We start from the raw sequence: 26,913 nt of genomic DNA on the forward strand, positions 1-26,913 counted from the left end.
CTATTACATGTACATTGCAGCATGATATGGAATTTGTCATGCTTCAGGGCAGAACTAACAGGGAAAAAGAAAAACTAAACAGTTAAAACAAGGAAACAGTAATGATGTCAAAATCCAGTAACATCTGAATTTGATAAGGATGGTTCACTTAGAAAGCTGAAGTCTCTTGATTGTGTCATAATATTTTGTTTAAAACCCTGGTGGCTGTGAAAATACCATTCAGATGGCAGCTTTATTTTCTTCCATTTGTTGGAATCCCCCCCCCCCCCCCCCCCCCCCGTTTTTTTTTAATAGTTGTTCTTAGCAAACTCTTCGACAGAAACTGTTGTCTTCACCTGTTAAAAAATAAAATCTTATATTTTCATCAGTATAAAGGCATTGCAGTTGAAATAGTTTGTATTTGCAGGGAAGAACAGCTGCCCTTACCTCCCATATATATGTAGTGAGAATGTGTGTGTGCATGATGTGTGTCTGAGCTCTTGCAGTTTTTCAGAAGTAAAAGCACTTCACTACGCATTTCTTGTCTGGAGAGCACTATGAGCGCTGTCCAGAATCCAGACTAGTATTAAAAAGTTGAAGTAGCTGCATCTGAATCGGAGTACCCTCTCTTGCCAGGTCTCTGAGAAGTAGAGTCTGTTTTGTAAAAGGGTATAACAAAGAATGGAAGTAGTAGTTAGTGACCACTGGATTGGAAGAATAGTGAGCTGTAGTAATACCAAGATTGTAGTAAAGGTCTGTAAATTGAGTGATATTTGGATGTTCTATGGAAATTTTAGGTGTTTCTTTGATTCTTTGCTTGCTTGCGTTATGGCTGAAAAAAAACAGGGAGAAGCAGGAAGGTTATACTCTCTTGAGAATTTTTAGGTCTAAAGTTCTAAACTGATGAATGCGAATATATAGTGCATATGTTTTGCTTTGCATTTTTAAAGTTCTTTTCCCAACCACAAGGAACAGAAATATTTTTTGTAAATGAAATGATCAATCTTTTTGAGGACATCTATAGAAGAATCTCAGCTCTGAAAAACATTTGACAGCTGTGAGAGCACATTACTCTGGATAAACTAGTTTATAGCCCTCATGGATGTTCTACTTTGAAATATGACTTTACTTATATGCTACTGTGTAGTTCATGTTTAACATTAAGTAAATCAGCTCTATTTCTGAGAAAAAAATACCGTTGCTTATCAGATGCCACCTTTTAAGGAAGTCATATGTAGGATACCTCCTGTGTTAATGTGAAAAAAAATCGTTACATACATCTGTTTCGTAACATGACATAGAAATAACTAAAAAATACCTTTTCATAAATATCCTTCCTTTTCATTTGAGGTAGAATTACTTTCAAAAATCATGTAAATGGGACTCCGGTAATTGTGGTTTTACTCAGTGAGGCATTAAACAGTACAGTAACAAGTATTTGCTTATAAGAGTTCAGTGCCATCCAACAGTTCTGAATGTTTTAGCTCATAGTGTAGGGGATGGGCAACTCCTGCTATAGTATCTGTTTGCCTCTTTTTGGTTGAGGGAGAGAAATGTAAATACAGTGGCCTGACTTTGCTGTTCCAAAACTGTTGAAAGGTAACACATCTGTTTTGGCTGACACTATTAAGTGGCTGGAAAAAATAACCACTCTCCCCCTCTAATTTGTGGTTCCTTATATGGTCAGTATACTGAAAAATATTTTAAGTTTGTGGTTCTAAAATTAATATTTTTAGTCAATGAGTAGGAAAAGAAGCACATGCATGTTATCTAAAAAATCTCAAGTATTTTAGCTTTTATATTATTTTGTGGGGCATTTATCTCTCTCCCTCCAGCAGTTGTGTCATTTAATTCTTCCTAAACCCATAGGCTTTATTGTGAGGTTCACATGAACAAGAAAATGTTTAAAAAACAAATCCCAGGGTGTCTGGCTGTATGGGTCAAGTATAAGTCAAGCATTTCTTTTCATAAAGAGGATAGGTTTGAAAAATTGTATGTTATAAATCAGGTATTTCAGAGATTCAGATTGTACTGTGAAGTCTTACTGAATTGCTGGTGTGACACCATGTAGGTCCTTCTATGGTAAAATTAGGTGCACTTTGTTTAGTGTTTTGACACCAATACTGGCCTAAGAAGCCTCTTTTTGTTGCAGCTGTTTGTTCCGGCTGCCAGGCTGCTATGCATCTGTGGTGGACCAGGTTAGAAGACTGATGCAGGATAAAAAATAGTGGGGAGGTTTTTGGTTTGGTTTGGTTTGATTTGGGGGTTTGGTTTTTCTTTTTTTTTTGTCTTCTGTCCTGCTCCCTATTCTTCCACCTGGGTCAGTTCCCCAACACAATTTGCTGAGTGGCCCTGTAATAGTGGCATTGTCTCGGCCAAGAAAGTGGCAGTGGAAAGGATACAGGCTGCTTAAGCAGTACTGCTGCTGAAAAGTAATTCTTGCTCTACTGCAACTGTAGTTTTGTCTTTGCCAGGTTTGAATCTGGGTGAGAAACTTTGTGATTTCAGTAAAGCTGCTTGTACATGCTTTCACACTTAAAGGATGGGTTCTTGCATCACGTGTTGTAAATTTAGCGTAAGAGCGAAACTAGTCATTCACAGTAAATTTTTTTTAGAGGAACTAGTGCTTTTTGGAACACTGAAAATAATTTTACATACAGAAAAATGATGGTACAATGTGTTTCAGTTCAGATGTAGTTGTTTCATAAGCATCTCACAAATATTGATTTAGAAACTAGCATAGTCCTCTAGTTTAGCAGTGTGCATTTAAAATCATTAGGAATACAAAGTATAATACAGGCTCTTAAGATCGATGAAGTCTTCACTTATCAGTGAAGTCTAGTGTATCAGTTTTGATTGTTGTCTTTTCACCCTGACTTGGAAACCAGTCATGTGCAAAAATGGCCTCTTCCCAAAATGTTAACATTCCCTAGTTAACAGGTGACTGTGCTCATGGTTCTGTTGAATACAGGAACTAAACTGAAGAGGGGTGTATTATTTTTTCTTACTGAATTATGAATTTTAAAACCTATCAGTGAAAACATTCAGCTAATAGGTTTGTCACAATACCAAAGCACTTAAATGTGGAGACGTGCATCTGTGACTTCTTTGGGAACATGCTAAATGTGATGCCGATTGCAAATTACTTGTGTTTTGCTTAGTACTCAGTATATTGTGTATCAGGTATAAAAACATGCAGGTGACCATAAAAGTAGAGGGATATATTAGGTTTTCATGCTGAAACATACCTGATTTTAATTTTAAATATGTGGTTTTGTGGGTGAACCTGAGATGTTGTATTGTGTTCTGCTTTGTATATTGGATATATGAAGTAGGCTGGACTTTTTTTTTTTTTCTTTTCATTCTTGTGAATTATTTCTTATATATAACATCACATCTGTTGGTACTAAATAGAACAGAAGCAGACAGAAGCAGTAAATACATGTGTTTGTTTTTAAGATGTATTTTAATTTTTACATCTAAACACATGGGATTTTCCCTAGTAACAAAACACACTGCATGTGCTAGGTGCTGTAGAAACAATGATTTTAGAATTCCTCATTTGTGTCAAGCAAGTAGTCCTGAAAGTTGACAAATGGTAGCACCTTATGAGATTGATTGAATGATTTATTTTAAATTCCAGTAGTAGTGGTTTTACTTCACATTTTATTATGCAGTATTTTAAATAATATACCAAATCTGGTGTATTTAGTGCATATTTTGCCCTGTATATCTTACATCAAGCAACATCACTGCTTCTGCATAGTTTCAAGAATAGGCTGTTGAGATGCAGAATAATAACAGCTTAAGAAATTGCTATTGTATAGATTTATAGGTGTCTAGATCCATTATACTCCAGTATGTTAATAATCTCAATTTAATGGTGTATACCTCAAGATATTTTTCCTGGTAAATAAAAAAATATTTTTGCTTCTAAGTATTCATATTTTATGTTGCTAGCAACAGGCCTGCCTGCATTTACCGAAGGTCAGTGACCTGAATTATGTTCATCTCTGACAACAGTGTGTATAGTCATGAGATAGGCAGAGATTTCTCTGGTACTTCGTGAGTATGACTTTACAAATTACAAAATAACCTTTTCACAGAGGAAAAACTTGAAGAACTTTGTTGTGATTAGTTTGCAGAAGGTGCAATATTGAATCTGACGGTACAGTGATAATAAGGAAAATAAATCTTATGTACCAAGTCTTATAATTAGTAAAATGTAAAAAGGAAAACCCTCCCCAGCAGACGTTTCTTTTAATTCAAGCTCATGGGTGTGCTGTTGGTGATTTTCCATGATGAAATAAGAGTTTTCAGAATGAATTCTTCATATATGCTCAAAATTAAAGCAAAACTGTAGTGAAAATTCTTTCAAGGTGTTTGTGATGGTTGCCTTCAACACTTAGCAAACTTGCATAGGATAGAATTGGATAGAATCTTTTAGCTCTAGATGCTTTAAATTAATATCTGCTGTACACACTAAGTATGAAACATATGACTTACATTCTTAAGTTTGTGAAATGATAGTTTTAAAAAAATAGTCTTACTGCTCAGCAGCATCTAGATTCAGCTGAACTGGCTTTCTACTGTGTTCATATGTAATAAAGTTGCTCCCATTTGCAAAAAACCTCACGATCTGATTGATATCCAGGCAAACACAAAAATGAGAAATGGGGGTGGATGATGAAACTTACTCAGAGAGATGTTAGTAATGTTTTTTGCCTTTAAACTTTCAGGTGTTTAGAAGTATGATTGCTCTGAAACCAACTTTGATTTACAGTGAACCTGTTGACATAACTTTGATATTGAGTGAATTGAAGGAAGGAGTGGATGCTCTTAAGGAATATGGTGGAATAAAACAACAGTCCTCGAAGAGGCGAACAGGCAAACTAGGCTTATGTTTTAAGGAAAAGTCACGAGGCACGTGAAAGCTTTGTTTTTCACAGTCACCATCTTTATAATATGGTGGAGTGTAACATGGGATAAAATGAGCTCAGCATCTTTGTCTTATCTAAGTGAACATTTTGTAGTAAAGCTGAACTCTACGCTTGTAATTATTCATGAATGTGGAGTTGCTTTTGATAGGTAATCCCATTATCTGTATTTTGAGGAGATCAGAGGAGCATTGTGTGGGTAGAAGAGATGAAGAGTAGAAAGCAATGGTAATTAAAATAGGAAGTAAAAGCATGAGGTGAAGTTTTAGCATGGTAGCTTCATACACAGTTAATTTCTAAGAATGGCTCTTTTTCTTTAAATGAAAGACATCAGCTTTTATTCTTTTGTTTGCTATACCACTTTCAATCGTTTACTTCTCAACATCTTTTTTTGTTGTCTCTTCCTTCATCTACTCCTTTATTTCCAGTTTACTTCTGTTCTATACCAGTAAGCAGATCAAACTGGGTTCTTGAAGCCCAGTACATGTTATTACTAAGGGGATTGTTTTAGTAATGATCTTACAGACTGTGTGAGGGGTGGGATTTGTTCTTGCCTCCTTTTAGCAATTTATTATCTAAACCAGGAAGCCGTTGTACAGGCTGTGTAAAAGGCCTTTTGGTTTTAAGAACTTGGCAATGCAGAGGCACAACAGAAGATGCTCAGTTAGCAAGTTCAGTGTGTTGCCCTCACAGCTATTCTATGTGATTTGGTTCTTTCAACTTAAAGAGAAAAAAAGAAGTTTACAATGTTACCCTTTTATGTTGTGTATCTGTTACTGTGTTACCATCAGAGTCACTCATTGTCTTTGTTGGCTATTCATGTTTTAGAGTTACTTTTTACTTTGCGGATCCCTTCAATACAGTGCTGCAGTAGACACCTGCCTTTTTGCTCCAGGTCTTAATTCCACACTAGTTGTCCAGTTCTTCAGAATGCGGTAATTGTTGGAGAACTGTAAGGAGACTTAAGAAACATGTTGTTTTGTGATCAATATGTTTTGCTAGTTAGCTATGAAGTGGGCAGATGCATTGATTCTTTGTTAATAAAGTGTTAATGACTTTATAGTCACATCAGCAACTCTTCCTTATTGTTGGTAGCTAAAATGTCATCTTCTAAGTTCTAAACTAATTCAGATCTGTGTGTGTTACCTTTCCAGTCTCTCCTTTATTACACCTTTGAATTTTTTGCAAGATAAATACTTTTTCAGGGTTAGTGTTATAAGTGGTGTTAAAATATTGTAGATTAATTTCTAGTCAGCAAAAAGCATAGCTTCTCATATAAAGTAGCTTTACTACTTTGCCAAAATCAGTTGTGTGATTTCCAATTCTGTAGCTATCGCTTGGCAGTCTGTTTATTGGTTAGTATGGTCTTACCAACTGATTTTCTCTTCTTACAGTTTGGAATAGGTTGTCAGTCTGTTGCCCACAAGAGTGTAGTATGTTGCTAACGTTGCAGTGGGTTTGATAACATTATGTTGTTGTGAAGCATGGGAGATGTGCTAACGTGCTGCTTTTGGAGCTTACCAATCCCATTGTAGAACTGGGAAGACAATGTATGAATGCTCTACAATCTATTTTGGCTGAAAACCAGCTAGGTTTGCTCAAACTGTTGATAGTTTCAACTAAGCTGGCTTAGTATTGAAACTGGGCTTGTACTCTGATGCAAATGAGAGGTGATCCTTGCTGTACTTGAGCTACAAGGTGGTAAAGATAAAAGTGATGCCTTCAGTCCTTGCAGCTACTACTGGAAAAGGCTTTCTATGGTCTTGGTGTCCATAGGTACTGCAGTTAAGAAAAATAAATAAATAAAGCTTTCTTGGCCACAGAGAGCTTTCAGAAATGTGACTGTAGCTCTGTAGCTGTAAGACACCCATGTAGGCTGGACATATCTGGTGCTCCAGGATATTTATCATTTGTTTAAGTCCAGGGACTTTAGTGTAAAGAAGAGAAGAGTTTGCTCTTCCTTCCTTTTTTTCTTGTTCTTGAATTCAAGTGACTGCCTCTGCTTAGTTTAGTGGGACTAAGCTTAGTGCAAGATACAGTGTCTGTGTGTTGTATAGATTTAGCATATGTACCAGACTGAATATTTTATCCATACTGAAGTGATTTAGGCATGGGAGTGTCTAGTTTGAAAGATCTTTTGTAGCCTTAGGTACTCGTTGGCCTTGCTAAGCTGATGGCTACTGTGGATGTGGCAGTGACATTCTAGATATCAGTGGAACTTCAGCAATAAAAGAACGAAGGCTGTTGATTCATGATGTGGGGTGGCCGGTTTCTGTTTGCCCCTTCCATCTTTTGGAGGCATGACAGCAAGAAATCACCTGCTCATAAAATAACAATAGAACCACTGCAACATATGCTGCTACAGGTCTCAAAATTTACTTTACACCACTCCCTTTCATGTCTGTGTCTGTGCGTGCATGTCACATTTCAGTGGCAGAAAGAAGAAGCCAGCTTGGTGGCAGAGAAGCTAGCCGGGCTTAGGGTATATGCAGTGCTTGAACAGTCATTGTTGATGAAGAAATGAACTGCAGCATTTTCGGCTCAAATTGCTGTATCTAAGTGCATTTTAGGCTGGACACTTTCTTGGAATTACATAAATAAGGAGCTGTTTAAATAGTAATAATCTAGACTTTACAATTTGAGCTGTTAGGTAATTTGCAGCAGTTCTCTAAAATTCTCAGTAATTTGAAAGTGGTTTTGATATTTTCATGGGTTGTAGTGTACTGATGATATTTTTGTTGGAGAACAAGTGAAAAGCAAATACTTGAAAAGTACTTTGACCAGGAGTTGGTTAGCTGTTAAGAGTTGTGGGGTGGGGTTTTTTGTTGTTGTTGGGGTTTTTTTGTTTATTTTTTTGAGGGGGGCATGATCCCACTTCTTAACTTCTGTTGGAGATTTGGTATGGCTTGATTTGGTAAAATCCTGCAGAAGTTCAGTTGTTTTTTATAAATATCGGCCTGAGTTTCTGTAAAAATCCACATATTTAAGGACTTTGCAAAGACGGGTAACTGTCAATAATTTCACTGTTGTAGGTTTGAGAAGAGCTTTTTTTGGATGACCTTTTCAGAACTGTTCAACGACCAGTTGAAATTTCAGGGATTAACTTAAATTTCAACACTTAGATAATTATTTTTTCTGTAACAGATGTCAGTGAAAGATAGTCTTTGTAATGTTTGTCTCTACTTTTACAGCTGGAAAACTTTGTTTTCTGTTACAGCTTCCTTGGTTTACCTCTGGTTGTACCGGACAGCTAGGGTTGAATGAAGCGCTGTGTGGATCTAGTAGAATGGAGGTTTATGTCTGTTTAGGTATCTTTTTAGTTCATATTTACATTTACTACTTTTTTTTTCTTTCTTTTGCAGTATTTGCTACTGGACTCCCCCTGTCCCCCGCACCCCCGCAGGATGATATGAGACTTGAAAGAAGACGATGCATACAGGTGATCTTATTTTCAAGTGCTTTTAGAAGGGAATATTTTTTATGTTCTTGATCTACTTTTTGTTTCTACTCTGTTCTCTGTACCCCCAAAATTATGTCATTCCAACCTTAGTAGAATATGTAAGAACCTGCAAAATTTTGAAATCTTTCTCTGCCCTTTGAAACTCTTCTGCGACTGTCCAGGAAGAAAAAGGTTTCCTTGAATGGAAATTCTGTTTCCAAAGGTTTATGTAAAAAAAGTGTTTGCTTTTAAAGATGCTAACTAAATGTACTGGTTTTAGTCTTGTCTTGTTTGTTATTACCCTCTTTTAATGTTCCCCACTTGCCAACAGATGTATGTCACCTGTTTAGTGACACACTATTTCAGTCATTCATTAACTTTCTTTTAAAGAAATGTTACGGATCCAACTGTAAAAGAGCGTAACAGATTAATAGCTATGCCTTACCACGTGTTTATGTCCAGTTATTGTAAGATTTCTGAAGAACTAAGGATAGGATCATTGAACATCTTTGAAACTCACTAGCCGCTCTTAAAATGGATGTTTTAGGAAGTTCTTCCATTTTTTTCCTAACCAAAATACTGTAAGTGCCAAGTGTATTTGCAGATTAAATAGCTTATTTTTAGTGATACTGTTTTTCTGGAAATATGGTTAATATTTTGATGTAAAAATTCATGATTAACATTTAGGTTGTACAGGAGGATACGTGTAGTGGTGTAGTTCATTATACCTAAATGCCCTTATTTAAGTAGTGAACAGTTCTGTGACTTACATTCTGAGGCCTGTAACAGTGAAGTACACAAGACAGATCTTTTGTTTGCTTGTTCAGCTTTAAAACCCATGAATCCTTGGGGCTGGAAAAAAAGCTAGATGGATTTAGGTATGCATGCAGATCATCTCCTGATTGACAGTTTTCAGTTGCATCAGCTGTTCACGCATAAACAGCTTTAGAGGGTATATTTACATGGAGCATGTTGGATTAAGACCAAGATGCTGTAAGTGGATATTTCATTCTGTGAAAACTAAACATTCGTTCATTTCAGTTCAGTGTTTGTAAGTTGATAGCTCAAGTAAAACCCAGTCTAAAGAATTATAAAATTAGGTGAGGCAAAGAAGAGGAGAAAGAAAAAAATATTCCAAAGGGCTATTTCATTTGTTTGAAATATATGAATCTAGAGGAACAGCATTTAAAGTCTCAACATGGAATCTTTTGATGTCCTGTCAAATTTGTGGAGTTCTGTCTAGTAGGCAGTCATTGCATTTGATAACATTGTAGGTTGTTTGCTGGTTGCAGTGCACATTAAAACATCACCCGACTTAAATATTTGAGAAGATGGTTTGAAAGCTTTAAAAGTATTCATCCCACAACTGAAAGGAGAGATAATATTATGAAATAGTACCTTATGTATCTTACACTTTTTGAGAGAATTAAGTTTCATATTGTAATACATTAATCTGATTTAAAACTTAAGTACTTTTAGTATTGGTTAGGAATTCTGACGATGGTGAGGTAGAATTACATGCTTAAAGAATAAAAATTTATACAAGATTTTGTGTTTCAAGTAGTAATTCTGTCTTCTAAGGCCCCTGTTCTTTATTTAGAAGTCCTATGATAAACACAGAGTGAAAACCAGTGGTACCTTGACAAAGACTTCCAGGCTTCTGATGTATCATATAGTTGGAAGTCAGACAAGTAAGGTTTATTTGCAGTTTCCTGGTTTTTAGGAGAACCAATATAAGTATGCTGAGATTCTGAGAATAAATATGATTTGCATGCCTTAAAATGAAAAATGTACTGTGATTATTTTGTAATACAGTAACAGCAAGAGTCATATGATGCCTCTGCTGGTATCTTTCTCAAGTTCAAAGTAGCTGATGAGAGCTCAGGCCAGAAATTTAAAGGTTTTGTGGTTATTGAGGATGGTTCTTCTGCATTTTCAACAAGGCTTGGCTTCAGAGGGTGACTGATCAGAGATGCCTGGTAATGTCTAACCTTTGGCTAAAGGATGAAAGCTTCCATAGGGTAAATAAATTATTTGTTATAATGGGCATCACTTCATTTCACTGGAAATTGACCTACTCTAAACCCCTAAAATTAACCAGAGCGTAACGGGGAAACAATCCTCTTGAGGAAGAGGATTTTTTCACTCTTTCTATCTTGGAATACTTGAATTTTAGATCACCACTTGAGGTGAAAACACAGAAATGTATTAATGTACACTGTCTCCCTCCCCCGCCCCCCCCCCCCCCCAGCAAGTGAAAATACAAAGAAATGGTGATACTGACTCTTACTTTCTAATTTGACAAACCAGGAAAACAAATTTGCAGCGTATTTGACATGTCTTTTTGCCCTGTTCTTAGCACCTATGATATGTAGGATATATATAGAGAAGGGCACTTTCAGGTACTGGTTGAATAACTGAAAGACTTTCAATAGTTGCTTTTTGTCAGTCTTGTTAACTTGTAGATTTTATAGGACCTGTACTGCTTTTCTGTGAAACTGCAAAAAGCGAAGCTGGGGGTTCAGCTCATTGTAAGAGAAACTAAATTTATATATCTGACATGCTTGTGCATTACAAATACATGTGATAACAAAGTTAATGCCTTAGAATGTGGTTTGTGATTAAAAAGTATTTTCAGAGTGGGAATTTTTTTTTTTTTACTTCTTTGTACTTTGGAAGTCAGTTTCTCCAGGACATTTTGTGAGAAGAAGGAACCGTAAGTGCCAATGCTGTTACCACCATTACGGTTGTAGCTATTATGCTGATAATCATACTAGCAAATATTTACTTTTTATAGTGTAGTAGCATCAAATTTAGGGTTGTGCTGTGTATTTACAGACAAGGATTCATCTTGTGTTTAAAAGTTTATGTTTTCAAAGTGATTGCTACATCTGGCCTGCCTCTGTTAAACGTAGTATTGCTGTGTGGTTGGTTGGTACTTGTTTTTCTCCTCTTTGTGGAGGCTACCTTATAAAAATGGGTTGGTTTTATAAGAAAGAACTTCTCTGATTTTGGGTTTGGTTTTTCTAGTTAGCTGCAGCCTAAGAATAAGTAACTAAAAATAATTGGTTGTCTGATCTTTAAGCTTTTGAAGAGCTTAAAGCTTCTTGGCTCTTCTTAACCTTTGTAAGGAAAGGACTCATATCTCAGTTGAGAGTATAAAAGACTAGTATACATCAACTAAACTAAAAGTACAAGTTCCAGAAGGATCCGCTCCTTAACACCACATGCTGATCCTCTCAGAGGAGATTAACTAGTAACAGTTATTGTTGGAAATATTGTTCTTGAAAGCAGAAGGGAAGGAAAAAAGAGTCTGCATGTTCTGAACTGCTTTTTGATAATGGTGCACTTTATATTAAAACATAACAGATACCTCCTCCTGATTTAGATCTCCCACAAGACAGTTGTTTGGGACATTTCTACATAACTAAGGGCAGCATGGAAACAGGGTAACTTATTAATTATGTGTTAGACACATATATATGTAAATGTTATAGCAATTTTGTCTAGTTCTTATTCTTGTATAAACTGATCAAGAGGTTTGATCATGTAAAAATTATTAAAAAGAAGTGTAGGGTGGTTATTTCATCTTCAGTTGTACGTTAGATTTTTTTTTTAATGCATTCACATTTTCATAGGTATACTTGAATGTAGAAAACAGGTCAAAATAATAGTAATACTGAGTTCTTCTCTTCATCATGAAAATACACTGAATGCACCACAGATGCTGAGAACCAAGCAAGTGATACAAAATCTGAAAATGGTGTATTCAAGTTTGATTAAAACATTGGAAGTGATCATACTGTTCTTAACTTTTAAATAATATTGTTCATGTTTGGAAAAGAAAAAAGCCATTCCAATACTACTCACTAAGAATAGTGCAAGAACAATGAAATAGTAAATACTTGCATGGATACTTGCCTTCCCCACCCCACCCCAGCTGCATTGCTCAGTAAAATATAACAAAAAATAAAGACTTCTGGGAAGTTATTGGGTTGGGTTGAGTTTATAGTCTTGTGAGTGTTCAGGTGTTAGTTTTACATAAGAGAAGAAAGAAAATTTAGAATCGGGCCATGTCTCTCATATCTCATATTCTTCATACTTCAGCTACTGATTTCATTGAGCCTGTAGCTCTTTTGAAGAATGGTTTTATATGTTTCAGTAGTAAAAAAAACCCCACAACTCAAAGCAAAAAAACTGTTATTCTGTAGTCAGAAAAAACTGTGACCAGTATTGCTGCTCTGCATTTTGAAGTTCATCTGTGTTACATTATACCTGATCTGCTGATAGGCCTTTGAACTAGTTTTTTGAGAGCTACTTTAAGTTTTACCAGGGAATTCCAGAAACGTACTGGGGCATCACTTTTGATCACTTACCTGTATCTTCTTGTGGAAATGATGACTGTACTGTCTATGGTTCCACTTAAGTAATTGCATACCTGGAGTGTCTTTTGAGATGTATGTTGTTGGCATAAAGCCAGAAGTAGGTTGTAAAGGAGCAAATGTTTGGCCTATGTGCTAATTCCATACTGAAGGACAGTATGGGCTGGTTTTGCTTTTATTTCTGGTTGGTGACTTTCATTCCAAGTAGACTGATTCTGTCCATCAGTAACTTGTTCACATATTTGCCTGTATCGTTACAGGCAGGTTTTGTTGGATATTCAGGACTTGGCTGGACAGATGAACAGATATAACATAAACAGAAGACACCAAGGAAATAATGTAAGAGACAAGGTTGCTCATACGTAGTGGATGTTATAAATATAGGAAGCTAATGAGCGCTTTGCATGAATAAATGCTTCTAGGGTTAATCACTATTTTTACATAGATGACTCCCATTGCAGTAGTTGTTCATGCTGTCTTTCTACCTTTTTATTGTCAGCAGTTGTGAGAAAGCAGTAAGGAATGAGTTGAACACAGTTGCTTACTGAAGGGCAACAGTTATCATGTTGAAAGTGGAAGTTCTGCTTTTCAGAGATGGAGTCATTGACCTCAATGAATGATAACCTTGAAGTCAAGAGACTAGATTAATGCTCTACTTTCTGTATTTGAGATCAGAAATGCGAAAACCTGGACAGCTAAAGTTAGATTCATGCATCACATGTTTAGAAGAAGTTGCCTATTTAAAAGAAAAGGGATTTTTTCCCCTCCTCCAGAGTTGCTTAGTACCTGTGGTACTGAAGATTTAAGCTTTCAGCCTCAGTCCTCATCTAAGAAGAAACAAATGACAAAAATCCTGTTCCAGGGTTTTGGCATGGAACTACAGCCTGGTGGAGAATGTGACTTCTCTTATTCAGGAACAGACTGGAGCATCTAAACCACAAAAGCTTGAGACCCCTGTTTTTATTTAATTGACTTTCACTTAAGAGAATTAGGTGTGAATTCCTGTAGAAAGCCCAGTTAATAGTTGTTGAGGTTTGGGTTTTTTTTTTCATATCTGGAAGTATCATTTGTGTTTTGCTGCAGAAGTAATTGAAATATTCTTTCTTAGGCTGTTCATAAGAGGGCTCACAGGGTGTTGGGTGGCAATAGTCAACAGCAGCTTGTTTCTTCAGAACAGGGAAAGCAAGGGGACACAGAGCTCCAGCCGCTGCAGCTGAGTCTCCCTCTCCTGTGTTAGTGGAACTGAGATGTCAGCTCAGCGGACCATCAAGATAAGAGATTCAGAGGAGCTTTATACTTTCAAAAGTCTTACGTTGCTACATAATGCTTGAAAGAAGAGATTTATGTGGTCCTCTTAAAAACTTTTTTGAGGTACTGTTCAACAGAATATTAAATGATGAGGGCCTTTCTTTTTAATGAATAGTAGAGCTCCAGCAGCTATATTGCGAGGCTGAAATTTATGTTACGTATTTCTAAGAGCAAGGAGTCACTTAGACTCAAGAAAAAATCGGTTTTGGACAAAAAAAATTCAAATTCAGATTAAGCATTACAATCTCACCTATTATAAAAAAATCATACATTTCCAGAATTATTGGTCAGTCTACTGAGAATGCCCGAGATCTACACTAAACATAACATTACAAATACAGAGTCTTTCTTACAGCCCTTAAAGTCATCAAGTGAGCAGCTGTAATGAAAAAGCCCCTGTGGTGTCAGTGTGTTCGGTCTATGAATGAAAAGTAAAGGTTCTCTTGGGTAAGGCAGTAATAGGATGGCTAGACTGCATTTAGAGCTGCTGATACAGTCCTGGCATTGTGCTATATCATGTTGACTTACTTGCTCAGGTGTTTGCTGGTGTGAGCATTCCTGTCTTACGCATCATATTGTATAGCAGACAGCTTTTTCGGACCTGTTTTGTGTGTTTTTAGTAGCAAACTGTGTTTAGAGCAATACTGTCTGCCTGCGTTGGGAGGTTTTTGAGTGAAGTTGGGAGTGAGGATGGGTTCTGAAGTGAGTCTTATCCTGTGCTTCTTAGGGGAAGGTCATCGGTTTGTGTCTAGAGGAAGCTTCCTGCCTTGAACTCAGCAGCAGGCAACAGTCTTTCAAGAGCTTGCCCTTCCTTTACAGCTTTCTAAGAATCACATCTGAAGTCTTGCATTCCTAAAGTACATCCTAGGGTGCAAATCTTTAATTGCAATAGCTTTATTTGGATTTGCTATCTGTGGAGGCAGAATACCCTAAATTCATCAGTTTTGACCAGCCCTAGCACTAAACAAGCTTAGTAGTGGCTTAACTTAAATGTGGCACTGCTTTAGTTCCTTAGCATATGCTGTGTAGAATCCATAAGCAGGGGAATAAACATTTGTAGGAGGCATCCTATTTTATAGTCATGCATTCAGATGTAAATGACCTTTCCCTCCATCCCTGAAGTTATATTCTTTTGTGGTTAGGTTTTAAGATACAGTGAGAGAAGCTGTAGGATGGCTCTTCTACCAGTTGGTCCTGAGTACTTGGTAGTTCTTGGTAAGAATTCTGTTGATAATACTTTTAACAGGTAGGTGGGGTATAAGAACTATGCAAACATTGTTCATTAATCTTGGTGACACTGGACATTATGACTTCTTAAAAACTTATTTCTTAAAAACTGTTTCTACTCAGCCTGCTGTTTCCTGTTCAGTTCAATTAATCCCTTGATACATGGCTTTTAATATATTTATATTAAATACTATTCCAGACAGTGGTGACCACACGTGCTGTTAGCTCAATGCCTAGCTGCTATGCCAAGTCAGTATATTACCAGCTTGTCAAAGCAACATATGATACACTAAGACCTGATGACGGAGTTTTTTTGCCTAGTTATATGTAGGGGAGTAAGTGTTCCTCTTGCCAGGTTTTACGATAGTTTCTATGTCTTAATATGCAATCAACTATCCATGCTTATTAGCTTGGATATTTTTATAAGACAACTTAAGGACATACTTGTCAGCCGTTCTGTGTCACCAGATGCAGTTCAGACATAATCTAGTTAAAACCTTCTGTACTAAGGAACATAATTAAGCTTGGAAAATGTCATAAAACGGGGAATGTTTCAGTTCTCAGATTTTCATCTTGACACTATTCTCAAAAATAGATATTTGTTGATAAGCTGTTACGGACAATGATCAGAATAGAGAGCAAGAAACAATAATTTGTTGTTATGACTGGCGAGACATCAAATTCGTAGTTCTGACCTTCTAGTTATCTTGGCAACCGTGGATAATACGCAGCGCAACATATATTGATCATAGTGATATTCTGAAGCCTTGTTTCTGAGGCCCAGCACTTCACTCATACTTACATCTAACTCCTGTTGATGTTCTGCTGAGTACCTAAATAACTTTGAAAATCTAGATTTTGGTATATTACTGATGGAGAGTGCTAATGAACATATTTGCTATAAAGGTAGAACAGGTGGAAGCAGTTTTGTTCCAGATGTAGAAGAGAGATTTGTTCTTGATTTCTTCCTCCCCCATGGAAATCTTTTGGTGCCTGTGTTTTCCTAACAAATTGGTTATTAAAGGTCTTTTTAAAAAAATGAGGATACAAGCATAGTATTAAGTTCTGCTTGTACTGGTTAGTTCTGGTTCTTCTAACTGCTTTCCTTTTTGCATACTCCAGACTTGAATTTCATTTTCTTATTGAATCCACTTTATGTGTGAACAGAGAATCCAACCTAAAGTTTGGTACACCACACAACACTCTTACCTTGCCTCGCAGTGTCTTCACTAACATCAGAGAATTTTCATATTTGTGCATCTTGCCTATTTGAGGTCAGTATCTTGGAGTGAACTTGCCACTTGTTTGCAGTACCTCTGAAATACACTGTAGAAGGATTGATAGATGTGCTCTGCCAGGAAATGAAGTAGAAGGATCATGTTTGCAAAGGTGGGTGAAGTTGATTTCATTCTTACCTGGTTTGTGGACACAAGCAATGTTTCACCTGGTTATATAGGCAGTAAGGCATTTGAATAGAGAATCAGCAATGTAATGCTGTGATTATAGTTCATAATTCCTCAGGGCTGTCTCACCATTCCAGAGGAAAAAATAACCGTTTCTGGCAATACATGAAGATCCCTGTACAGTCAGCAGTGATTACAGAAGTCAAGAATGAAATACAACAAAATTTTGATGGATTCTTTTTTAAATGATAGTTTATCTGTAATAGTATTTTCATCCATCTTCATGCTCTTGCAAGGTCACTGAATATGCCTAAATGGCTTGCACTGAGACTGCAAGTTTTTATATGTTAATAAAAGTATACATGATTTCACCTGCCATATTAATGTGAGTTCTGACGTGCTAGTAATGTCTCTCAGAAGTAGATGAGATCCTTCGCTGTGAGTTGGATTGAATATAAAACTGGTAAGTGATATCTTCATGTAGGTATGAAATACTGGCTTACATGTATTAGATCAGCTTATTAAAATAGACAAAAAATGCAAGAAAACAAAATAAGGTTACCAAGTTTTGTACCTTCTAGTAATACAGAGGCTTTGTGCTAGCTTGGAATGAAAGGGTGAATTTGCCCTTTGAAATATTTCACTTACTAAAGTTTATCAAAACATCTGTGAAAAGCAATGGATGTCCATCATACTTAGATTTACAACTTCACTTTAAGCAGTGTTCTGTATTTTTATGTTAAAATGATGCTTTGTTACACATTTTTAACTTTCTGCTGTAGCATTAGGTAATCCTTTTATAGTATTGAGTAATTCTTAGACACTTACCTGAGTAAAATGATGTATGCATAGCAAAAAACTGAAGTGTCTTTCTGTAGTACTTAGTCTCAGAAGTTGGTGTACAAAAGCTAGTGTTTCTTTTAAGCTAAATGTTCACTTCTCTGGAGTTTTCTCCAATATTTAGTTTTTCAAAATTGGCATGTTGAGATATTGAAGGAAAACTTTGATTCTAGCATTAAGATCGTTGTGGTAAATAAATAACTGAAAAAATGTAGGGTAGTGTTGTCTTGTGTACTTCAGTTTATACTGGTTTGTGAAGATTTTTGTATGTGTATATTTTGCACTTGGTGATCCTCGATATCAACTAATTGTTCCTGCCCTTTGAATCTCACTGTGCAGTTGTCTGCTTAGAGCACCAGTTTCTTTTAAACCAAGCACCTTGCAAAGAAACAGATTCACCAGGCCAAAATCTTCAAGCAAGCAGTACAGTTTTTAGATGATAGCTTTTGACGTGTCTTCCTTCCTCTTTCTTAGCACCCCAGTATTTTGTAAAAAAAAGCGTTCATTATTGAACCTTTTCCATTTTGCCATTTTCACTATTTGGAAGGAGATTTTCGTAAAATAGGTAGAAGGCACTATTTGTAAAGTATGCCAAAAGAGAACTGCAAGAACAGATGTAGTTGAAAGAGATTGAAGAATAAAATTTTACAGACAAAAAGGTCCGCTTCTCTTAGTAAATGGAATGTTCCCAGCCACTGAAGCCGATCACATGGAACAGCACACATCTGTGCTAGTTAACTGTCCTAGCCTGTAAAACTGGGTGGCTGCCTGAAAGCTGCCTATTGGGAAGGATTCCTGGAACATGCTGACTGCCACACATTCCCAGGAGTTACTGGGGAAGAGTGCTAGTTGGAACGGATGCTATGAATGCTCTAACATTTTACGAACACAGTGGATCATAGTTCTGTGTTTAGGAACTGTCCTTGGCCCAGCTGAATCTGTTAGTATAGATGTACACAGCTGTTAGTTTCATGGTTACTGAACTATTAAGTCCGCTGTTGTCTCTTAGTCCTTAAAGGAAGACTGATAGAATCCTTTTTCCTTTCCCTTTGGGCTTACTGTTGTCTTGGAAGAAGATTGCTTTTTTTCTTCCTGGTCAAAACAAAGAAAACCACTGTTGTTTTACCTTTTTAATGTATACATAGTATTTATATATATTTTTATATATATCTAAACCTGTTTTTTTTTCCTGACCTGGAGCTGCAGGAATATTCCTTTGCTGCTGTCTCACTTACAAAGCCCAAGAGAATCTTGTGTTGCTTCCTATAGAATTTCTTCAAAAGTTCTCTTTTCTTCCATCTTCTGACAAATTGTGTCTGTAAGTTGTTCTTGTCCTCTGGCTTAGGCTGAGTTTGTGAACTTTATGGGTCTTCATGACTTCTCTTCTGAATAAAAGAGATTTCCCTCAGAAAAAGAGGCTGTTTCACACCCAAATCAATTGGTCAATTTTCAAGTGAGGATTCTGCAACTTCAGTTTAGAATGCTCTGTTCAGCTTTGTATTCCTACAAAGATATTGGTAGCAAAAGGCCTCAGGCAACAACTGTTTGAGCCTTGAGAAAGGCACAAAGTAGTTTGTTGTGTTTTTTGTTTAGTGTTTTCTTCTATGTCTGGAGGCATGTAGAGCTCCAGGGGAAGACAAGAAGCGAAACTTCATTTTTTTTCTTGGGAGAAATCCAGATTCTATAGGCTGCCATCCAAATGCAAAAATTCTGACACTCTCTGTTCAGAAAAAGTGCCACCAAAACGTAGCTAGCTGAATACTCCACTTTTTCAATAGAAGGCAGTTTCCTTAAATAGAATTTGGGAGCTAACTTTGTCTAGAGCAATGATTTGGGTTAAAAACACTGCCAGATCTGTAGTGACGTCTTTTTACTTGAAGTCTTTTTCTCTGGCTACAGGTATTCAACTCAGATTCATGTAAATGCTCAGTGTATATTAAGACAGCTGAGGAATAATTTGTGTAACTCCAATCTATAGCATGTATAATATGAGTGAAAAATCTACTTCACCATTTTTGGGGGGTAATGAGGGGAAGGGGCTGGTAGAGAAGAGAATGGATTTCTGGCTTTGCACAAACACACTTGCTCATTATTTACAGCTTTGTTATAGTTTAAGAATATTTTAATACAGTATTTTATTTTTTTACTTTGTATCACACTTTTTTTCCCAAAGAACTGAGTTTATTAACAGTATCTTTTTGCCATCAAAAATCTACATTATCCTCAATAACAGATTAGCAGTAGCTTCATCTTTCCAAGAAGCTACAGTAAACCATTAGGAAGATGGTTAATCTCCCTCTCAGGTAAGCCTTTTGATCAATTTACAGAAAAGTGAATTGGTACCTTATAACCAAGTCTATGTAGCAGGCTACTTAAAGTGGTTTGGTCTCCTTTCAAGATTAGCTTCTCGATTCTTTATCTAATAAATCGGCTGAATTTCTTAAAAGACCAGGTAATTAGACAGGTATTGCACCTTTTGAATTAATGGAACCTCTGACAGAGGTCTGTCTTTTCCTTTCTGTCTTTCCTTTGAATACAAAGATAAGAACTATCTACAAGAGTTGATTAGTTTTTGAAAATAAGAAATGCTTTAGTTATTAGAAGTGTTTGTGTAAGGTGCCTCATGGAGAAGCATCAATAGGCTCATTTTTGAAAAGACAGGGAGTCTCTTTTCTCCAGCTTATTCTGGGGTTCTTCATACAGTTACAGGGGAGAGGACAAGCACGTTAACTTCTAAGTATGAATCTATATGCCTAACATGCTTCTGGTCTTCAGTAATTAAATCTTGTCTGTCTAGTTCCTCATCTGAGTAGACAGAATGACTGTAGTATGTAATCTATTTGATTACAGAAGGAGGTTGTATGCATGAGTCCACTGACTGTTTATCTCTACAAGTTGTATTTCCTTGATTCTTAACCTTATTTGAGTCTCTGTGGTCATTCCTTCAGAATTTAGAAAAAATTAGTAGGCGTGCACACATACACACACTAACACATTTGGATGAATTGTTGCCAATGGATGAGCTGAACTCAGATAATAGCCATATTGGATACACATAAACTCAAGAAGGATGGAAAGTTTTCTGATGTTTTTCATAAAGCTTTTCCTTATTTGTTTGAACAGAGTAGAGCAGAGTATGAAGCAGCACCATTACTTTTATAAGAGTTGTCAAAAACTAGCCGAATTTTGCTAGGGAAGCTCAAGCTAGGACACAAAATGAGAGAAGGTGGGAAGGCATCTGTCTTTACCCAGTTTTGGAATTGAGTTTAGTTTTTAAAGTAGCTCTGCAAACTTTATAGATTATATACATAGATAGCTATTAAAAGTATTTGGTAGTAGTAAATAGATTAACTCTTGGCAGCATATTCAGTTACACCAAAGGCAAGTAGAAACAGATTGGGACGTAAATAAGAATACAAATTTATGCATATGAGAGCTCTTCAAAAGCTTTGTTTGCACAGCTATGTGTCTATGATAACCAAATGATAAAGCTCCATGTTATCTCAGTAGGAATTTTGGTCAGTGTTGAGAACTTACAAAAATTCTGTGTGGTATGCAGATAGATGTTTGCATGGTTTCTTTAGAAATGATGATAGCTGTATTGCACTTGATAAAGACAGGAGGATGTCCAGTGAGAGATAAAAGTGCAAAGGGAACAGTGGAAGTGTAACCATTTTTTTTTTTTTGTTATTTGGGGAATTGTAGTTGGTCTTTGTTTTTTGGGTTTGTTTTGTGGTGGTTTTTTTTTTTGGGGTTTTTTTTTGTTTGTTCTTTTTAGTTTTGGTTTTTGATATTTCCTCATAGTGGTATTTAATACAAAGTTTACATTCTTACTTGGCACACATTAGCCTAGACATACTCAATTTATTTCTTCAACATGTCAAGGTTAGATTGTTGAGCATTTTTCCTCTGTCATCACTAATCTGGTGCACTGAAATTTTTTGATCCTGAATTTCTGTAAATAAAAGAATTGTAGCTTCCCACAGCAGAGTTCTTTCCAAATAGGATATTAGAAACTTTGAAGAGAAAATGTGAAGAGAAATGCTTCAACATAGACTAAACAAGGCTGTAGGAACCTATCCAGTTACATTCTTGAGTGGAAGGGTTCTCCCCATGACAGAAAGATACACTGCCTGTTTTTGGATCATGATCACAGTCTAGCTCAGTCTCCTATTTATTGGAGCTTTAAACCCTAGGCAAGATGGGAGTACCAGCAAGTTTTCAAGATTCTCTCCACAGATAATTTTTTTCAGTCTCGGAATCTAGTAGACAGGTAGGTGTCTTGAATCCTGTGCCTTTTGAGAAGGGATAGTTGGCTCCTGCTAATTAGTCTGTGGTGTGCCCAGGTGCAGACCTCTGATTTTCTTTGTGGTCAGAAGACTGTTTCCTGTGAGGTGTCTCCCAAGTTTTTCAGGCCTACTTGAGAATTCAGGAGATGTCCACTGTAATGTCATACCCATGAATACAGCAGAGACAGACCATTTAGAAAAGTTATAAGAAAAACAGAGCATGTGCAACGAAACCAGTCTCTGCAGTTAAACTCTGGGCCAACCTTATGACAGTTCCCATGTCTGTAGAAAACAGTGCTGTGGCCAAATACGAATGTGCTCAGTGGTTCACTACTGAGGACTTTGCTTCCCTTGAAAATCTATAGAGGCTGAAATGGAGCTGACTTGGGACTTCATTGCTACTACAAACTTGCTTCACACACACAAGAAGATGGTTTGGCTTGCTTTTTCTATTTGATACTGCAAACATTTCAAAGAAAACCCTCCACAGCCTTTGGAAATACTTATGTAGGACGACAGATCGGGTTGTGTTATCCTCTATCTTCTCTACAGTTGTGGAACCCACAACGAAATAATTATTGGCACATGAAGAAGACCATCTCTGACGTGAATCCTTTTAATACTGTTCATTCATCTTTAGTCTCTGTGTAGCTCTACCTTTCCACATGATTTCCATTTTGTAGCGTAAAGTTTCATTGTTGCTGACATTTTGAAACACTGGATCATTGGCTATAGGGGTTCAGTGCCTTGGCATTCTCAAGAGTCTACCGTGCTTCCTTCTTGCAAATAATGGCAAAGTCAATTTTTCCATTTCTGTCCACTCCTTTTTGTTTCTAGGGATTGTGGGAAGTCTGCCTTTACCGTTTTGTGGGGTAGATGAAGAGAAAAAGAGAGGAAGTCTTCTACAGTTCCTTCTGTTTGTACGCGATAGAGCTTTCTGAAGTTGCTAAGAATTGTAGCGTTTCTGCAAATTCCTGTAGAAGTCTTGGAGAGCCTGTCTGAGACTGACATTTTTTAAACAGTTTTGTGCTAGCTTGTACAGCAGTGCCAGCGAACAACACCGTATTGCTTTCAACCCAGATGCTTTGGCAAATAGCAGCTTCATGTGTTGCCACTGCTTGGCATAATGACTGATGCTACAAAGCAGTAGCAGGTGGTTTGGATTTTTTCTTCTCATTCTGCACCAAGTCCCTATTTTTTGTAGTGGCTTTGGAGCACAATAAACAATACTGCTCTTTTTTTTCTGGTAAGGATTTTAAACTCTTAGATGCACTTGGTTAAAACTTGGGCTCAATGGCAGTCTATTAGGTGAAGATGCTAAGTTACCCAACTCTCTTTTTCTTTTACAGATGTGTTACACGTGACAGATACTATGCTTGTTTTATACTTTGACCCCAAAATTTGTAACTGTAGTAAAAGAAAGCCCTATTACTTCGAAGAGTGTTTTATAACTGCTCTAGTTTATGCCCTGCTGTAGGTAGCATTCCTTCTGTACCTCTTTTAAAGCACCTTTTCCCACAACAGTTTAGCATAGCCCTCAGTCTAATATGTCTGCCTTTTCAGTTATAGGGAGGAGGGCACTTCAAACTTCCTCTCTCTTATCTAAGCATCTACTTGCTAGAGAAGACTCATGCTGTTACAATATGCATCTTCAAGTGTATATTTGCCAGAGTCCTTACTGTAGTAGCTGCCTGCCATACGTGAAACAGCATGTTTCATAAGCATTGGCTATATCTGCCCATTCATTCTATAGAGCTGAAGAGATAATGTGCCTTGTAACAGTAATGTTTGGATTAGAAAGTTTCCTCTTCTGTATGTTATTTCCCACTCCCCTTAAAAAAAAATAGTAGTGAGAGATTTTGTTGTTTCTAAATCAAGCAAAATTATGTTTTGTCCTGTTACTTCACTAAGAACAGACTTTTAAGTTTAATGTAGTGCTGAAGCTTTGAAATGCATTGGTATCTAACCTTTTAAGATAAAGAGAACATGTGTTAATTGTTTCACTTTTATTGACTTGCAATGCCTACACCCTTGGTAACATGACATATTCGGAGGTCATGGTTCTTTTGCATTACAGTACAGTCGTGTCTGGTGCCTGTAGGTGTACTGTTTAGTATGTGCTTATGAACTGGAAGTATACTTCGACCAGAGCACTGGCAGGGTTCTGTTTGAAGAATTAAAAGTCTTCAGGGGTTAGAAATTTGTTAGCATTTATGGTATGAACTGAACTTGTGATGATGTTTTCACAAAACACAGTTAGCTGAGCCTTGAAGAATTGCTTGTCTGTTTGGTGTTGGGATCCCGTTAATATTTTTACATAATCCTCTTTCCTTAAAAATGTTCAAGTCTCTTTCCTTAGGTGAAATGTTCTTCTCCCTGTGTACCTTAGTGGAGGCAAGAAAACCCAAACCAAACTCAAAAAAGTATCTTAACCATCTGGTCAGATTTTCATTGGCATAGTTTGTATATCCATCAGGGAGTTGTGGAATGATTTCTTCCCTTCCTGCCCCATTTCTACACCCCCTTTGAAGTACCCTGTCTTTTCCGGCAGCCAGAGCGTACCTTGCTATCACTGCATTGCTCCCTATATTGATGATACTGATGCATGTGACAGGCAGCTCTCTCAGTAGCTTGCTCTGCAAATTGGCATGTAAAACCAGAGAGGAAAACAGAGGCTTAAATGTTAGTTTAAGCATGGCAGTTGGAACACTTTGTCTTTGGTTTATGCATCTTCCATCATGTCCCTGGAGGAAAGAGGTGGCACTTTTTGGAAAGGAGGAGCCCAGTCATGGCAAACATGAACTCCAGTCTCAGTTTACAGAGTTTTTGTAATCTGACAATAAGATTTATAGATGCCTGTAGCTGAAGATATAGACAAAACGGAAAGGTTTTAAATTTGCGTAACTCTGGTACTTGCATGGTGTTGCTCATAATTATTATTGGTGTGGGGGAAAAAAACAATTTTAACTGTTTTTTTAAATACCTACTGGTTAGTTTATACTAGAAACAGTAAAGCCTTTGAAGGAAATGTATGAGTTACACTTCAAAAATAATTTTCTTAGCTCATAGTATTATCCTAAAGGAGTAGCGATACATGTTTGTTTTGTTTTGTGGGTGTTTTTTGTTGTTGTTTTGGGGTTTTTTTGTTAAATTTTTCTGGTTTTAAATATGTGCTTTGGGGTCATATTGTTGCTTGGATTAATGAAACCTGGCATTGCTGTCTTTTGGTGGTTGCTAGTTGCAAGTATGCATTTAACCATACTTAAGTTTTTTCTCATTGAAATCTAGTACTTCAAAATGAGACAAATCAAAAGAAGTAACTACTTAAACTTAAAAGTGTGTATACTAAATACAGAGAAATTATTACAAAGGCAGGAAATGGGTCTTTCAAATAAGCACTTTGCAATTGTGAGGTTTCACTGTAGTTGTGAATATTTCTGATTTTAGTTGGAGTTCTCTGTGATTAGCAGTAGCAAGATACGGAAATGCTGTAACTTTACTGGGGGATGATTTGTTGTTTAATGACTTAAGAAGTCTGAATGCAGCCTGTCAGGAAGTAAGGACTGGCTTGAGACGTCTACTGTAAAATGCTGGTGTCAGGATATCAGTTATCAAATCATCGAGAACACAGCAGAAAAACTGTTTAGTTACAGTTTACAGCTTGTGAATATTTTATGGAAGAAAATAGTTCTGGTGCTTCCAGCCTACTTTGGAGTGAGGAAAAAACCTTTTCTGAATGTTATTTTTATGAACTGTAATACGGATTAATAAGGACAGCATGCCTAGGAGTTTCTAAGTATTCTGTGTTTTAGAAACAATATCGGAATTTTCGTTATTAATACAGAGTATAAAAACAGTGTGCTGTCTTGAAATGCAACATAAATGCTCTGTTAGTTGCCAAAACCAAGTATGTACAATGAACTTCTGTTTGAGTGAAATTAACTGTTTTAAGATCATTTATAACATTGGCCATCTAAGGCATTCCCTGGAATCATTACACCAGCAGGTTCCCCGTAATCAAGGTGTAATTTAGAATGGTAGATTTTTTTTGTTGTTCGGTTTGTCACTTAGATACACATAGAGGAGGCTTTTTAAGTCTACAAAAGGCTTCTGTTTGACATGAATTTGACATGGTATGTTAATTTTTTGTCAACATAGCAATCCCAAATGAAGTGTTGTATAGCCAGTTTGAAATCCGTAAACCAAAAAGACTTGCAGTATCAGTAGGGCTATGCGTTACCCAAAATCCTGCAAGTGGAAGGAGGGGCATGGCATAAATTCTGAAAACACATGCTTGCCTGTTGTACTGAGTAATTTCATTTTTACAGTTGGTTTTATTTTAAAATTTTAAGCACTGTATTAGATGACATCTACCTTTATGGTAACCATCAGAAATCAAGTTGGATTGATTAAATAGTTTGAAAATACATGTGATTATTTAACTGTGGTGTAGAGTTAGAAAGATTTTGCATCAATTCATAGTACTGTATTTATTCAAACTACAAAAGTACTTTCAGATCCTCCCCCTCTCTCCTGAAAGCTGTTTTCTTTGGTCAGGTATTGAATAATTTATATCATGTGAGACTATTGCACATGATGTATTCATCCCTTGTTTAGCTCTTACATTAATGGTTTGGCATGCTAGCTGTACATTGATATGGTAGATGCTTTCCATTTTTTCTGTACCAACTGTTTAAATATATCTTGTGCCTCAGTAACTACAAATGGGAAATGACTTGAATTATTCTATTTCCCTTGATGGTTTTTATGCGTAGGAAAAGATTCTTTTTTTAATATATATGTATTTGTACAATAGATGAAAGGAGAGCTTTAAAAATGATTCAGATATTTATACTGACTTTATATTATGTGCAGCTGGAAATGCATGTGGAATCTGAAAAGTGAAGTTTAGATGTTAGGCTAGCTGTTAGCCACAGGTATTGATTAGGTACAAAATACTTGGGTGTTTTTTACCTCTTGTCCTGATCCTGTGGTTTGATGTGTAGCAGGTAATTTATATTCAGTCTTAATTAGTTTTGCACTGTAAACTGAAAGTCGTAAGTATTGTTCTTTATATTCTCTTTGGAGGCAGGGGAAAGAGAAGGCACT

The 26,913-nt window shown here is 36.6% G+C and overlaps 1 protein-coding gene across 1 annotated transcript in view; it reads left to right on the forward strand.

The window, feature by feature from the left end:
* The window catches only part of DYRK1A (dual specificity tyrosine phosphorylation regulated kinase 1A), an 87,909-nt gene that overhangs the window by 22,311 nt on the left and 38,685 nt on the right, over positions 1 to 26,913 (forward strand). Inside the window, exon 2 of the mRNA XM_080376611.1 lies at positions 8,279 to 8,355. Coding sequence (XP_080232737.1) covers positions 8,346 to 8,355 — 10 coding nt within the window. The 5' untranslated portion in view covers positions 8,279 to 8,345. The remainder of the gene's footprint in view (positions 1 to 8,278; positions 8,356 to 26,913) is intronic.

Source organism: Falco punctatus, assembly GCF_963210335.1.
Source record: "Falco punctatus genome assembly, chromosome: 2".
NCBI lineage: Eukaryota > Metazoa > Chordata > Aves > Falconiformes > Falconidae > Falco > Falco punctatus.